Genomic DNA, 12520 nt, shown 5'->3' with positions numbered 1-12520 from the left:
AGGGACTTGCCAAACGGGTTGGGATTCAAGAGCAATTTCTGCCCACCCACCTGGTATGTATGTGTAGGTGGCCATGATGATTATTAATATGGCCCAATGCTGGCTGTTTAGCTTCTCCCGTTGTCCGCAGTAGCAGAGATGCGATGCAGTTCTATTTCTATTGTGTCTCAACCCACAGAAGACCTGCCTGAGCAGCTGCCTTCCTCCTCAGGTGACTGACATGTGTAAACACCATTAACTCCTCCCTGGCAGGAATGTCTGTCCTTTTCTTCTCCTGCTCATGAAAATGACATAAATATTCTGTGAACTGCTACATAGACTTCTGGCTTGAAAGCCCAACTCCTAAAGGAGACGACTTCTGTGGACCATTAGCCCTGGCAAGAGACTGTCGTGAATTGGCTCCTGGAGAGCAGCTTTCCACCCACTTGGCATTTAGCTCACTTTACAAAAATTGCTTCTGTAAATTGGCTTTTCCCCTCCTGGACCATAACAAAACGAGGGTAAGCGCCTTGCCTTCTTGTTCTTCCCTGCATTTAGCAGAGGGCTAAGGCACAGCCTGGCACACCTTAGGAGTCAATCATGTTGACTACAAGGCCATCACAGAAACAGGCCAAGAGACAAAGGTTTCTCCCGAACTGAGGTTTGGACTAACGACGAATGACGAGGCTGCATTATTAATGTTCTGTCAAATCTGGCAGTCAACAAATGTAATAGGGCCATTTGGAAAGGAGAGGATTCCAGAAGAGCTCCAGGAATAGATTTGTAAGCAGAGGTTTTCTAGAACCAGCAGTAGGTGCTTCCCATGCTTGGTGGGCAATGGTGACATTGCAAGAGGGTGGTAGTGATACTGGAAGGTGCATAAGAATTGCAGGTCCCTTTAAAAGCCCTGTGTGTGTGAATGAGCACCTGGTTTAGATCACAAGGAAATCAAGACTTCAGGGAAGGGGAAACAGAGGCCCAGTCACTATGGAAGAAAGTTAGAGTGTCACCTAACGCAAACCAAGCAGGTGATTCACAGAGGAGAGCCTAGCTTGTAATAATCTGGGCCTTACCTACATTGACAGCTCTTCAATCTCTCATCCTGTCCAAACCCTCCCCTATGCTACCAATGGCTATAATCTAATGCCCAGGCAGAAAAGGTTCTCTGTCATTTTTCCAGGATCACCAGCTTCTCATGTATAGAAGTGGCTTAATAAAACTGATTTGCTGAGCTGGAAACTCTACTAGAGAAGATGGGCTTTTTGATTAAGTGTTGCGCTGTTGGAGATTCACCATCGGCATCTGTAAAATGGGGAGAGTAAAATCAATCCTGCAGCATTTTTAACACCTGGAGATCGTGTGTGTGAAACTTCTTGGCACAAGGAGGTGTTAAGCATACGCGAGGCATTTTATTTTTCTGTCACAGAAATCAGTAGTGGAGCTAAGTCTTTGGTAGTAACGTCAACTGTGGATACACAAGATGCATCATACTCTAGGCAGAATGAATGAATACTGTTTTAGGCGCAAGATAGGTGTGGTTGGACTATTTTATTGCTTTTCCTCTCACGTGCAGATTTTAGGCCAAAAAATCAATTAAAATGTTTTTAATGTGCAAGTACCCAAATCTTTCAAATACATATCTTGAAATCCTAACTTTCTAGTTAGATGTTTAATATTTGAAATAAGATAATCAAGAAACCTTGAAAAACCTAAGCCTAAAACGTAGAAGACCTACAAAAGTACACCGATAGAAACAGCAGGTGTTTTAACAAGGTATTTATTTAGAAAATGACTAAAATCATCAGCTATAGGAGGTGGGGGGGGTGTAACAAGTACAGTGGATAACGCTGGGGCGGGGCGGTTGGGTTTCTTAGAGAGCAAAGTGCTGAGCTGGGAATGCGGCTCACAGTTAAAGCATTGGCTTGCTATGCCCAAAGTCCTGGGCAAACAAAAACAGCAAGTAAACAAACAAACAAGCATAGAATATATGAAAATGAAAAGTTGTAGTCTTACCTGCATGTGGAGCACCTCCTGGGACAACTCTTCCATTGCTCTAACGCTGTCTAACTCAGAGCAAGGTGACCTCAGGCTAACCCCACGAAAGCTTTTAGAAATGCCTCGCCAGTACAGTAATCCTGCTACAGTCAAATATCTTCTGTCTGTGAAATTCAACACAAATTATTTTTGAGATTTATTTTTAATTACATGTTTGTACATGTGTGCTGGAGTCTTGTGTAGATATGTGTGTGGTGGTGCCTGCAGAGGTCAGAAGAGGGTGTTGGGACCTGTGGAGCTGGAGTTACAGGCAGTTGTGAGCTGCCCAGGATTGGTGCTGGGAACTAAACTTGAGTCTTCTCCTAAAGCAGTATGACTTTTAAGCAACTCTCTAGCACACAAATGGCTTTTTAATGAAATAAAGCTTTCCACCTAATGTGTTGTTGAATTATTATATCTTGCTGAGAAAAAAAAGACATGTAATTATGACTATCAACTAACACAAGTAAAAAGTATAGAATTCTATTTCTGCTTTCTGCGCTTCTTTGTTAACTCTACCATCATGAAAAAGATCCCAGCTCTTCCAGCCACTGAAAATTGTTTGCCAACCTGAAAGTCAGTTTGACAGTCAGCACATGATTTGAAATTTTGTCAGAAGAATCCTCCACCAAAGAATCTAGTGTTCCAGGCAGACCATGGGCATGCATGCGGTAAATAACACAATCCAAGGGGGTGCGAGGGAAGGAGGTCGGTGCTCCCCGGCACCAGATCTACACAAGGTAGTTGCCTAATAATCTGGGAGAAGATGTTTGCTGATCTGCTCAGAGGGGTGTTTGTGAAGCCCAAGTTTTCATTGACGTTTTGTGCCAGTGGGATATCAAGGCAGATGGTAGAGTCCTTGGTTTAGATGGTAATGGTGAATTTGACCTGTTATCATCCACATTATCTTTGTCCACACAGAAACTGCTCTGTTGCTTTGCGTTTCACTCACAATGCTTCCCAAAGACTTCTTTCCTAGTTATTCTTCATCAGCTTGACGTTTCCATTTATCTGAGAACACCACACATCACATTCAAAGTACTCAAGCAATTGCCTCGCTCAGTCAGCAGCTGAGCCTCTTGTTCCCCTTGGCTTTGAACTCCCTAGAGCAGATCCCCAGAGAACTCCTGCCTAGCACTTCCCAGTCTTTCCTGTGAGCTTTTCACAATACCCCACTACCAGCCATGGGAAGTAGACAAGAAGTCAGACAATGCAAAGACTTCCTCCCAATTGTTTTACTTATAATCTAAAGCTATGGGAATGAAAATCTGGACACTCACTGTTTTCTGCAGACAGGACAAGCCTCAGGTAATTGAGAAGCAATAAAGTCGGACCCTACAAAGAAAGCTAACACTGTGAAGAGATGCTACCAGAGCTGGGTCCAGCTGTTCCTGCTTCAGGAATAGCTTAGCTATTCTGTCCCTGGGTTGCTAAACCCTAAAAACTCCCCTTTTTCCTAATCTAAGTTAGGGTGGCTTTCTAATGCATGACGTCAGTGTTCTTGACTTCCACTATTGGTCACTGTTTTCACCTGCTCATTGTTAGTCACCATCTCTTAAACTCCCTGGTACTTCCTGTGAACCATGTAATCTGAACAGAAGAGGAAACAGAAGAGTGGAGATTCCCAGGGTTGCAACGGGCTCGGTATCTACACATCGATGTTGCTGAGCCCAGATTCCTACCCGATCTCCCCAGATACAGCCAGCCTGGGCTTTTAACTACTACCTGCTATTTTGATGTAGTTTGGGCAGAACTTCCTTTTCAGAAACAGGCAGAGGCAGAAAACCAGGAGTCCCATGCTCTGTAGACTCTTATTGCAGAATCTTAGAGTTGGGCATTTGCTGGAAGGCCCCACACTATATTCTTTGTGTATTCCAGTATTCAATCTCTTCTAAGTAGATAGCCCAACCTCAACTCAGAACTCTGCCTGCTAACATGTTGTCCATTCTCCAAGGCCACTTTTGGTGTAGCCACAGAAATTTCCCTGCTCCATGCTTGACGTGAATCCATTCCCTTCTTGGTCCACAGTTTACATAAGGTTATGGCTTATTGGTTGCCTATCCAACTTTAATACTGAGCTGAGAGCTCCAGGTAGGCATGGATTATGTATCCTTCAGTTGTTTGACTTTGCCCCTGACACACACCTACTTAATAATAGATGTTTAATATCCATTTGTTGAGCCAAAATGAATTTAGCAGCATGCGGAGTCCTATCACTGCAGAAAGAAAAATATTCTCCAGCCTGGATAGTTTCAAAACATGGTCCCTAATGTCCCTACTACTGTGGCTCATGTCTTGTTTGTGGAGAACTGATGGCATTTCATCAATTGGAGAACTTTAGTTATTAATTCTAAAAAAAAAAAGTGAGCCTTAACTTCATAGCCAGACCGAGAGACACACTAGGAGTTTGAGCCATGATGCAGTCATCTCCAGTTTTGGAAATAAAGAAACCTAACAAATCCCATCTTGACAAGGTGGCCATAGTCAGCATCATCACTGATGTCATACAAGTAACACACATGACATATAACAAAAAACGATACCCAGCTCTCCATCATAGCCCAAACACATCACTAACATTATCATAAAAAAAACCCACGGGGCAAATATCACTTGATGGAAATTCTACAAAATAATTTATAATCATACCATAAAACTGTCAAAATTATTTAAAACTAGGGAAAATGAGAAGCCATTGCAGACCACAGGTGACTAAGGAGATGTGGTGACTGGATGTAACATGGCATCCCAGATGAGACACTGTACTATAAAGGGACATTAGTAATGAAACTAGTGGAATTCAAATGAAGGCTGGAATCTCGTCAACAGCAATGCACCAATGTTTATCTTGCCATGCTGCCAAAGGCATCATTTGGAGTGGAAGAACCAAGTTGGTTGAAGCTCATCTTGAGCACAGTTCCTGCACAGCTGCTCTGGTCACAGACCCGTGGAGTCCATCCTGTGTTGATGAGAAGAGGAATGGGATATGGGGAGGGGGGATCCTGAAGGCTGAGTTTTCATCTATCACATTGGACAAAGACTACAGGTGAAACTAGACTTATCAGTCAAACTAGAAGGAAAGGGGGTGAAAGCAAGTGTGACGCAGTGCTTTGCTCCCCTTAAACTAACTGTGGGGCTGTGTGGGCAGTTTTAATTTAGAATGCGAATTTCCACCCAAGCATCGTCTTCTAATATCGCCTCCAATGAATGAATCTATCAAAGCAAATGTCTTTAGAGACCCAGGGCCTCCCTCCATGTGTGTCCTTCCTTGGAGTTCCTTCACAGAGTAGAAATGAGTTCCTTGAGACTGTCACGGTCATGTGTTTGACTGCCAAGGATTTTGAAGACACTTCTGACTTTTTCTGCTCAGAAATTCTCAAACTGGTGTGTGCTCTGTCTTTCCAGGTACCTCCAGATCATCAGTCACTCGATGCAAACCAGGATCCAACTGCCCCAGTTCCCACAGCAGCATCAGCAGGCAACTGTCCCCTCTAACTGTTACCGAAGACTCTGCTGCTCCTATTCTTGAACTCCAGAGCCGAGGACCCTCCGGAGTTTGTGGACACAGGGTTGAGAGACAGAGCAGAGCAGGTACGTGTGTGACCTCTTCTTGAGCAGTATACTGTAGCAGCCTTCTAGACAGCCATGGAAATGCTGCCTGGGGCACAGGAGGCAGAAATGTTTCCCAGAGCGTGGGTGCAGGGATGGCTTATCAAATGGGAAGAGGGAGAAGTTAGGACATAAGACAAGCAATTTATTAGGGATAAACAATGCCATAGAGAACCAACTCGAAAATCTATTGTTAAAAAAGTTACATCATAGACTGTCGGTAACCTCTGGTGAAATTTACAAGGTAGTTCATTTTCTCATCTTCAAGTGCCAAACCCAGCATCATTTAGCTCAGCTCTGGGATCCAGTGATAACATTCTGTGTCCAGTCTAAAGAGAATGAGAACACCAGCCAAACCACACGCTGTGCTTTTGTTCTGGTCAGGACTCCTGGTCTCTGGCACCCATTCAGTCTTTCCAAATTCCTATGCAGCAATGAACTGGTCAGCCTTTTCTGCTCACTTGAAACCTTAGTCCTTTGTCTGGTCACCACTCACTAACTCTGGGCTACTAGAGGGATCTCAGCCATACCCATGAGCTTCCCAGCGAAGCATGACTTTCTAGATGCAACTGGATTCACAAAGTTGCTGCTAAAGACTCTGTGATTCTGTAGTCTTGGACACGTTATCTCCTGTCTCAAATAATGCTCTAAAGCCCCAAGTTCACACTCATTTCCTATCTTCTCAACAAATGACCACACATCTACCTCCCCAGAAAGGAAACAAACAAACAGAATAAAGCAAAAGTTCCCTCTCTGTGAGGGAGACTTTGTTCACCAGGTAACATCATCACAGGATCTTCCCTGGCTAGGGGCTCCCTCCCTGTCTGTGGCAGGCACTTCCTTCTCCAGTGCGCACCCCCTCCCTGTGCCTCTTCTGTTTGCATCCACGAAGCCCCCTCTATCTGAGCCTTCAAGTGCCGCCAACATACCAAATCTCCTTCAGATTTCAAAACGCAGTAAAGATAACAGCAGAATATTCATTCATAATAACTGGCTAGTTAAAGAAAACAAAAGCATAGAGTTAAGAAACTGTTTTAAATGAATAAAAATGACAGTTTGTGAGATTTAAGTGGGGAGTGAGTGAATTTTAAAATGAGGCTGGAAAGGGAATGAAAAGCCCCTTCTGGAGCCCTCTGAACTTATGAATAGATTACTTTATAGGAATAAAGCCTAGACTGAAAGTGTGCTCAGAATAGAAAGACCTCAAGTTCTACTGACTTGCAGCACCCTTCACCCGAGCCTCTATACCAAGTTGGCTCGTGTTTCTTTTCTGGCCTCCTGACACAATAGTCTCTCATTCTAACGCCTTCATTCATCTTCATTTTCCCTTCTTCTCTTGGCATAAATCACAGGACATTTGCAGAACTGTTGCCAAGGCAGACCCTATCTGGACGTAGTCAAGTGAGCTAGTTAAACCCTGCTTCCTTGCTCACTGCAATGTCTCTGCATTGGGGAAGTTTCTCCCGGCCACATTGCTTCTCTGCTCTATGCAGCCTCATCTCCGTATGAACTGGCCCATGTCATCTTGGGTCCTGATGCAAACTCAAGTCTTTCACCTTTGAACCCCTGGGACACAAGGAACGAAAGAGATCTGAGTGTCTCCGACGAGTCTATCAAATAAATAAGTCAGACAATGACAGTTTCCAACTGCAGTTATTCAAAACCCCAAGAATTCAGTACCATTTAGAAGACTAAGAAGTTCCAGAGTGATTTTTGTGCTCACATTTATATTCAGAATTCACTTTCAAAGTTTATTCTTAAAAGCCTCCACCCAGGGTATGAGGGGGAGTCAGTCTGACTTGGCTCACCAGGCAGTAGGAACATGTCCAGGCAGGTTCTGGAAAGGAAAGGCCAGGTAAAAAAAAAAAAAAAAAAAAAAAAAAAGCCACACCCATCACTGCTTGCACTCCAAGTATAGTCTTGGGTCTCAGTTAAGTTCCTAGAGACATAAAACAACCTTGCAGCAATTCTGTGTCCCTGCAGGAAGGTACCATGTGGGATCTCAGCTAGGAGGATGTCCTCCCTCTCAGCTGCTGAGAGGTACACGAATCTATTTCTAACTTATTTGTTCTATCGAGAGAAAGGGCAATGATGGCTGTCAACTCCAGAGACTTTGGATGATTTTCAGGGGGAAAGTGCTCCTGAATTCTCTTGGTAAATGTTAAAATTCAAGAAAGTCTGCTATGTTTTCAGAAACACGATTGGACAGTAATCTGTTATAAGATGGGAAATGACTTTGTATAGTCACGGTTCACTCTGTTCTTGGCCCACACCGGTTTCAGTTTAAGAGTCATCTGGTGCCGTTTGTAAAAGATCCCTGGAGACTAAAAAAACAAGCATGCACTTCTCAGACCTTTCATGTTTGTGGGTGCAGGGCAGCTTTGACTCAGTTGTGTTCATCCCCCACATAAACTGAAAAAGCAGCTTGGTCTATGGTGGAGTTTCTGTCTTAGTCACAGAGAGGAAGAGAAGAAGACCTGGTAGAACCCCGGATGTCTCTTAGAGCTTCTGCTATGGGGCAGCCACTGCATATGTCCCTTGGGACTATGTAAGGCCTGTCGCAGGTCTTTAGAAGCTGAGGTGTGGAACCTTCTTAAAGGCAAAGTATGTATATAATATAACACACACCACATGCATGCGCATCTTTACCTTCTGGGTGGGGTCCAAATCCACACTGGACCCTGTCAAGTGAAGTCCATAGAGAGGATGAACTCGGGGTGAGGTGCTGGAGGTGGCTCAACAATTAAGAGCACTGGCTGCTGCTCTTCCAGAGGACCTGGGTTCAATTCCCAACATCCACACGATAGCTTCCAACTGACTGACTCTAGTTCCTGGGGATTAGACAGCCTCTTCTAACCTTCACTGGCCCTGCGCACACATGGGGCACAGACATACATTCAAACACTTTATATTTATAAAATAAAAATGAGCAAAATCCAGAAATGTAAAAAACAAACCCAAGAGATGAGATGGGGACCGTTGTTTTCTTCCGATCACGCTGGTCATGCTCACAGTTGCATACGTCTTCTTAAAGGAGCCAACACGTGTGATTGCTGTTTTACATCCCGCTCCTCCACATCTGTATTCCTCTCCTGTTTCCAGGGGATGATGGGACACAGACTCATCCTGAGAGCAGTGGCCAAGAAAGCAGACTCAAGGCTCGCTGCCTGTCCTGCACATCCGTGGTCCTGAAGGCCGTCTGGGGACTCTTGATCATCTTCTCAGTGTCATCGTCCTGGGTTGGAACCACGCAAATCGTCAAAATTACTTACAAGAATTTTTACTGTCCCTTTTTCATGACATGGTTTTCGACAAACTGGAACATTATGTTTTTCCCTGTCTACTATTCTGGCCATCTAGCCACAGCTCAAGAAAAGCAGTCACCAATGAAAAAATTCAGGTGGGTTCCATGTTCAATGACCAATAGCAGACGTTTCAAAACCTGTGTGATGTAAATGTGTCTATACTCACTGCTTTGGGATATGAATTGACTTTGTTTTGAAGTGAAGAAGCAAGAGCTATGGTTGGCAGTGAACAGGAGGAAACAGAATTGGTCCCCTCTGGAAACATTGCGTCTACACGTGGCAGGCATTGAGCTGGTCGGTGCTTTTGTGTCCCTTACCTTAGGTTGTCGTCATCGTCAGGGTAACAAACACCTTTCCGGGTGGTATTAATATCCTCATCTTAACCAAGATGAAACAGATTCCCAAAGGCTGAAAGTCTGCTCCAAGGTTAGTTGTATATAAATAGAACCCTGATTTACGTTCAGATTTATTTGTCTCTGAAGGTCATATGTTCAGAATGTCTCAAACGCTAGAGGAAAAATATCTATATTAATACATCTAATTTCTGTGATATGCACATGTTTGCTTGCTATTTCCAGCACTTTGATGTCTTCGTGGATGAAATGGCCTTGCTTCCTAAGACGGGAGGCTTAGCATGAAGCAACTCAAAGAGATGCCCATCTCTGTGGTGGGGGCACATGGGCCTTGTCTGTTGCTCAGTAAACATACAGGGTGGTGGCTAGCCTACTAGTTGCATGGTTCTGGTATTTGTCCAGTGCTAAATCAGATCCCCTCTGGGTGTGCTCAGGAACATGGCAGGGCTAGTATGAACTTTGTACAACACTCCTGGAAGGTAAAAGCAATGTTTGGGTCAGAGTTTCTTTGTGGATTGCAGCAGGTCAAGTGTTTGCCTTGCAAACATGAGGATCTGGTTTTTATCCCAGAACAAACAAGAAGGCGATAAAGAAAAATCTAAGTATGGTTGAGCATACTTGTTATCCTAGCACTGGGGAAGTGGAGACAAGAGAAGCCCTGGAGCTCACAGGAAGGCCAGCCTACCAAGACCTTGTCTCAAAAGACAACATGGCTGGTGACTAAGGAATGACAGCCAAAATTGTCTGTCTTCTGGCCTCTGCATTCACACATACACCCATACACACACACACACACACACACACACACACACACACACACACACACAGATCCAGAGCTAAGAAACAGCATCAGCAACAAACATGCTCACTGAGGGCCCTCGGTAGATCACAGCAACTCGTCTTCAATAAGATGATAACAGTTGGTCATACAGTAGCTCAAACAACCCCTCTTTATTCCCCCATGTGCTCAACAAGAAAAAATGACTATTATGATTGGTACATTCTAAGAACAGATTTTAAAACAACTTCCATTTCTTGTCACCAGCTTGGAAGTGTGAGGGAATGCCGAAGTCATACTGTGAGCTGGTTTTCTGTATGTAACCATAAACATTTAATTTTAAAGAAACAAAAATTAGACCTAGAGAGGTGGCTCAGCGGTTAAGAGCACGTGTTGCTCTTGCAGAGGACCTGGGTTTGGTTTCCAGCACCCACATGGTAGCTCACAGCCATCCATAACTTCACTTCCAGCATCTCTGGGTACAAGGCACACACAGTGTGTATGCATATGTGCACTCAAAATAATCATACACATAAAATAAAATTTTAAAATCCAAATTTTCAATAAAAAAACTAAAAACAACAAATATTCTCGTTTTTGAAGAAAAGTCCTATGATTGTTTGTAGTTGCGAAAATAAATTTTGTATTTTGTTGCCATTAAAATAGAGGTCATCTTTTGGGTATGATTTTTTCCCCCAAGACAGGGTTTCTCTGTGCCGTCCTGGCTATCCTGAAACTTCCTCTGTAGACCTGGCTGGCCTCAAACTCAGAGATCCACCTGCCTCTGTCTCCCAAGTGCTCGGGTTTAAGGTGTGTGCCCCACTGTCTGGCATTTGGGGCATTATTATTAATGATGGCATTTAAAGAAATGCCAAGGAAGCGTGATTATCAAACTGTAATTGTCGTAGTTGAAAACAGTTGCGTGTGCCTAATGGAATGTGCTCTTCCCCCAGAGCTCTTGTGTTTTAGATACACATGCGAGAAAAACAATTTAAAAAGTTTAGAGGAAAGAGAGCAACTTCAGAACATGTTAAACAAGCCATAGTGCTTTATCCAAGACACACTGGCGGCAGCTGAACCTCTGCATGGGGAGTGAGCAGCATCTCTCCACATCCCTCGCCTTGGACCAGCTCTGAGCATTGCTGGGTCTGCGCCTGGATAAGATGCCTCCACCTGTTAGTGTAGGTAGGGCGAAGCTGGCAATTTCTGAAACTGAATCAAAAGGTTTTTCCTGTGAGCACTGTCTCCGAGAGGACGGTCCCCTAGCCAGAGCAACGAGAGCTGAACATTGTGAGGAGGCATCTTAGCTCTTTGAACTGTTTTCCCTGCAGACTCATTAAGGCCGGCTGGTAAGGAGGCACTCCCAGGGCCTTTGGGGCTGAACAGGGAGAGATGAGTTAGTGTGCGAGACTGAACACACAATCCTCCCAGAGCGCTGCATATTTTTTTCTTCTGAGTAGTGTGGAAGAATTTCATGTTTTTTTTTTCTTAACACTAACATCAAAGGAATTTTCAACAAAGTATCAAATCTAGATGATAAAACATGTCCCCTCAGCAGTGGACTTTGATGAATCCGTTGTTCCAATTAAATACTGCCGGAATTCAAGTGCCCCGGGTGCATTTGAAATTTGCAGAGAAAAAAGTTTTCACTATAGTTTTAACAAGGATGCTTCGTTAGTTCAAAAAAAACATCTCTAGAAACAATGAGTTCAATTGGAAGAGACAGCAGTCTCTGATGAAATACAGTTAAAATACCATTTGGCATACAAAGGGTGCTCAATGCCTAGGTAAGCAGCTGATGTTATATAGGAGGGCATGATTACTTTATCACTTCCCCCAGCTTCCAGCTTCATTCCAAGCGACGCCACCTGTCAATGCCTCTTGTGCAGAAATTCTTCTCCTGTCACCCCCGAGGGAGGCACACTGCTCATTGCTTCTTAGTGCACATCCGTTCTTGGGTGTTCACATCTCTCAGTGGCCAGTGCTTATCCTACATATAGCTTTACACGGGTCACCTAGCATTTGGCTATAGAAGGCATTGGAGGAAGAGTTCTAATATCTACAACAGTAGTTACAGATGGGGCACTAGGTGGCAGGGAGAGGGAGTGGGTGGAAAAGGAGACCAAGGAGAGGCTGGCTACCTAGGGCACGTGACCAGCTAGAGAGGAACAGCCTTTGCTAGGAATCAGTCTCGGGGCCACTTTGCCCAGGAGCCCCTCTCTCCTCGCTGTAGAACTGTGCTTCTTCCCTGCCCTCCTGGCTTTCCTTGAAACTCTCACCCTGTGACTCTGGGTAAGAACCATCACAGGGCCAGACATAAGAAGAAAAGAGAAACAGTTTAATAAGAAATGGGTTTCTTCATGGTTTTACATGAATGTGTAGTTACAAAGGCATCCACTGGTTGCGGATAAAATAATAAGCCCCAGACTCTCACTCCTTCTTACTGTCTGACCAGTCAGATG

General features: G+C 44.1%; 1 protein-coding gene across 1 annotated transcript in view; it reads left to right on the top strand.

The window, feature by feature from the left end:
* Positions 1-12520, top strand: part of Slc35f4 (solute carrier family 35 member F4) — a 242646-nt gene that overhangs the window by 213412 nt on the left and 16714 nt on the right. Inside the window, exons 2-3 of the mRNA XM_050162408.1 lie at positions 5419-5604; positions 8725-9022. Of these exons, the coding sequence (XP_050018365.1) occupies positions 5419-5604; positions 8725-9022 (484 nt within the window). The remainder of the gene's footprint in view (positions 1-5418; positions 5605-8724; positions 9023-12520) is intronic.

Source organism: Alexandromys fortis, unplaced genomic scaffold, assembly GCF_014885135.2.
Source record: "Alexandromys fortis isolate MF-2015 unplaced genomic scaffold, M_Fortis_MF-2015_v1.1 scaffold_130, whole genome shotgun sequence".
Taxonomy (NCBI): domain Eukaryota; kingdom Metazoa; phylum Chordata; class Mammalia; order Rodentia; family Cricetidae; genus Alexandromys; species Alexandromys fortis.
Note: the sequence above shows the minus strand (reverse complement) of the source record. Positions and strands in the feature narration are given on the sequence as shown.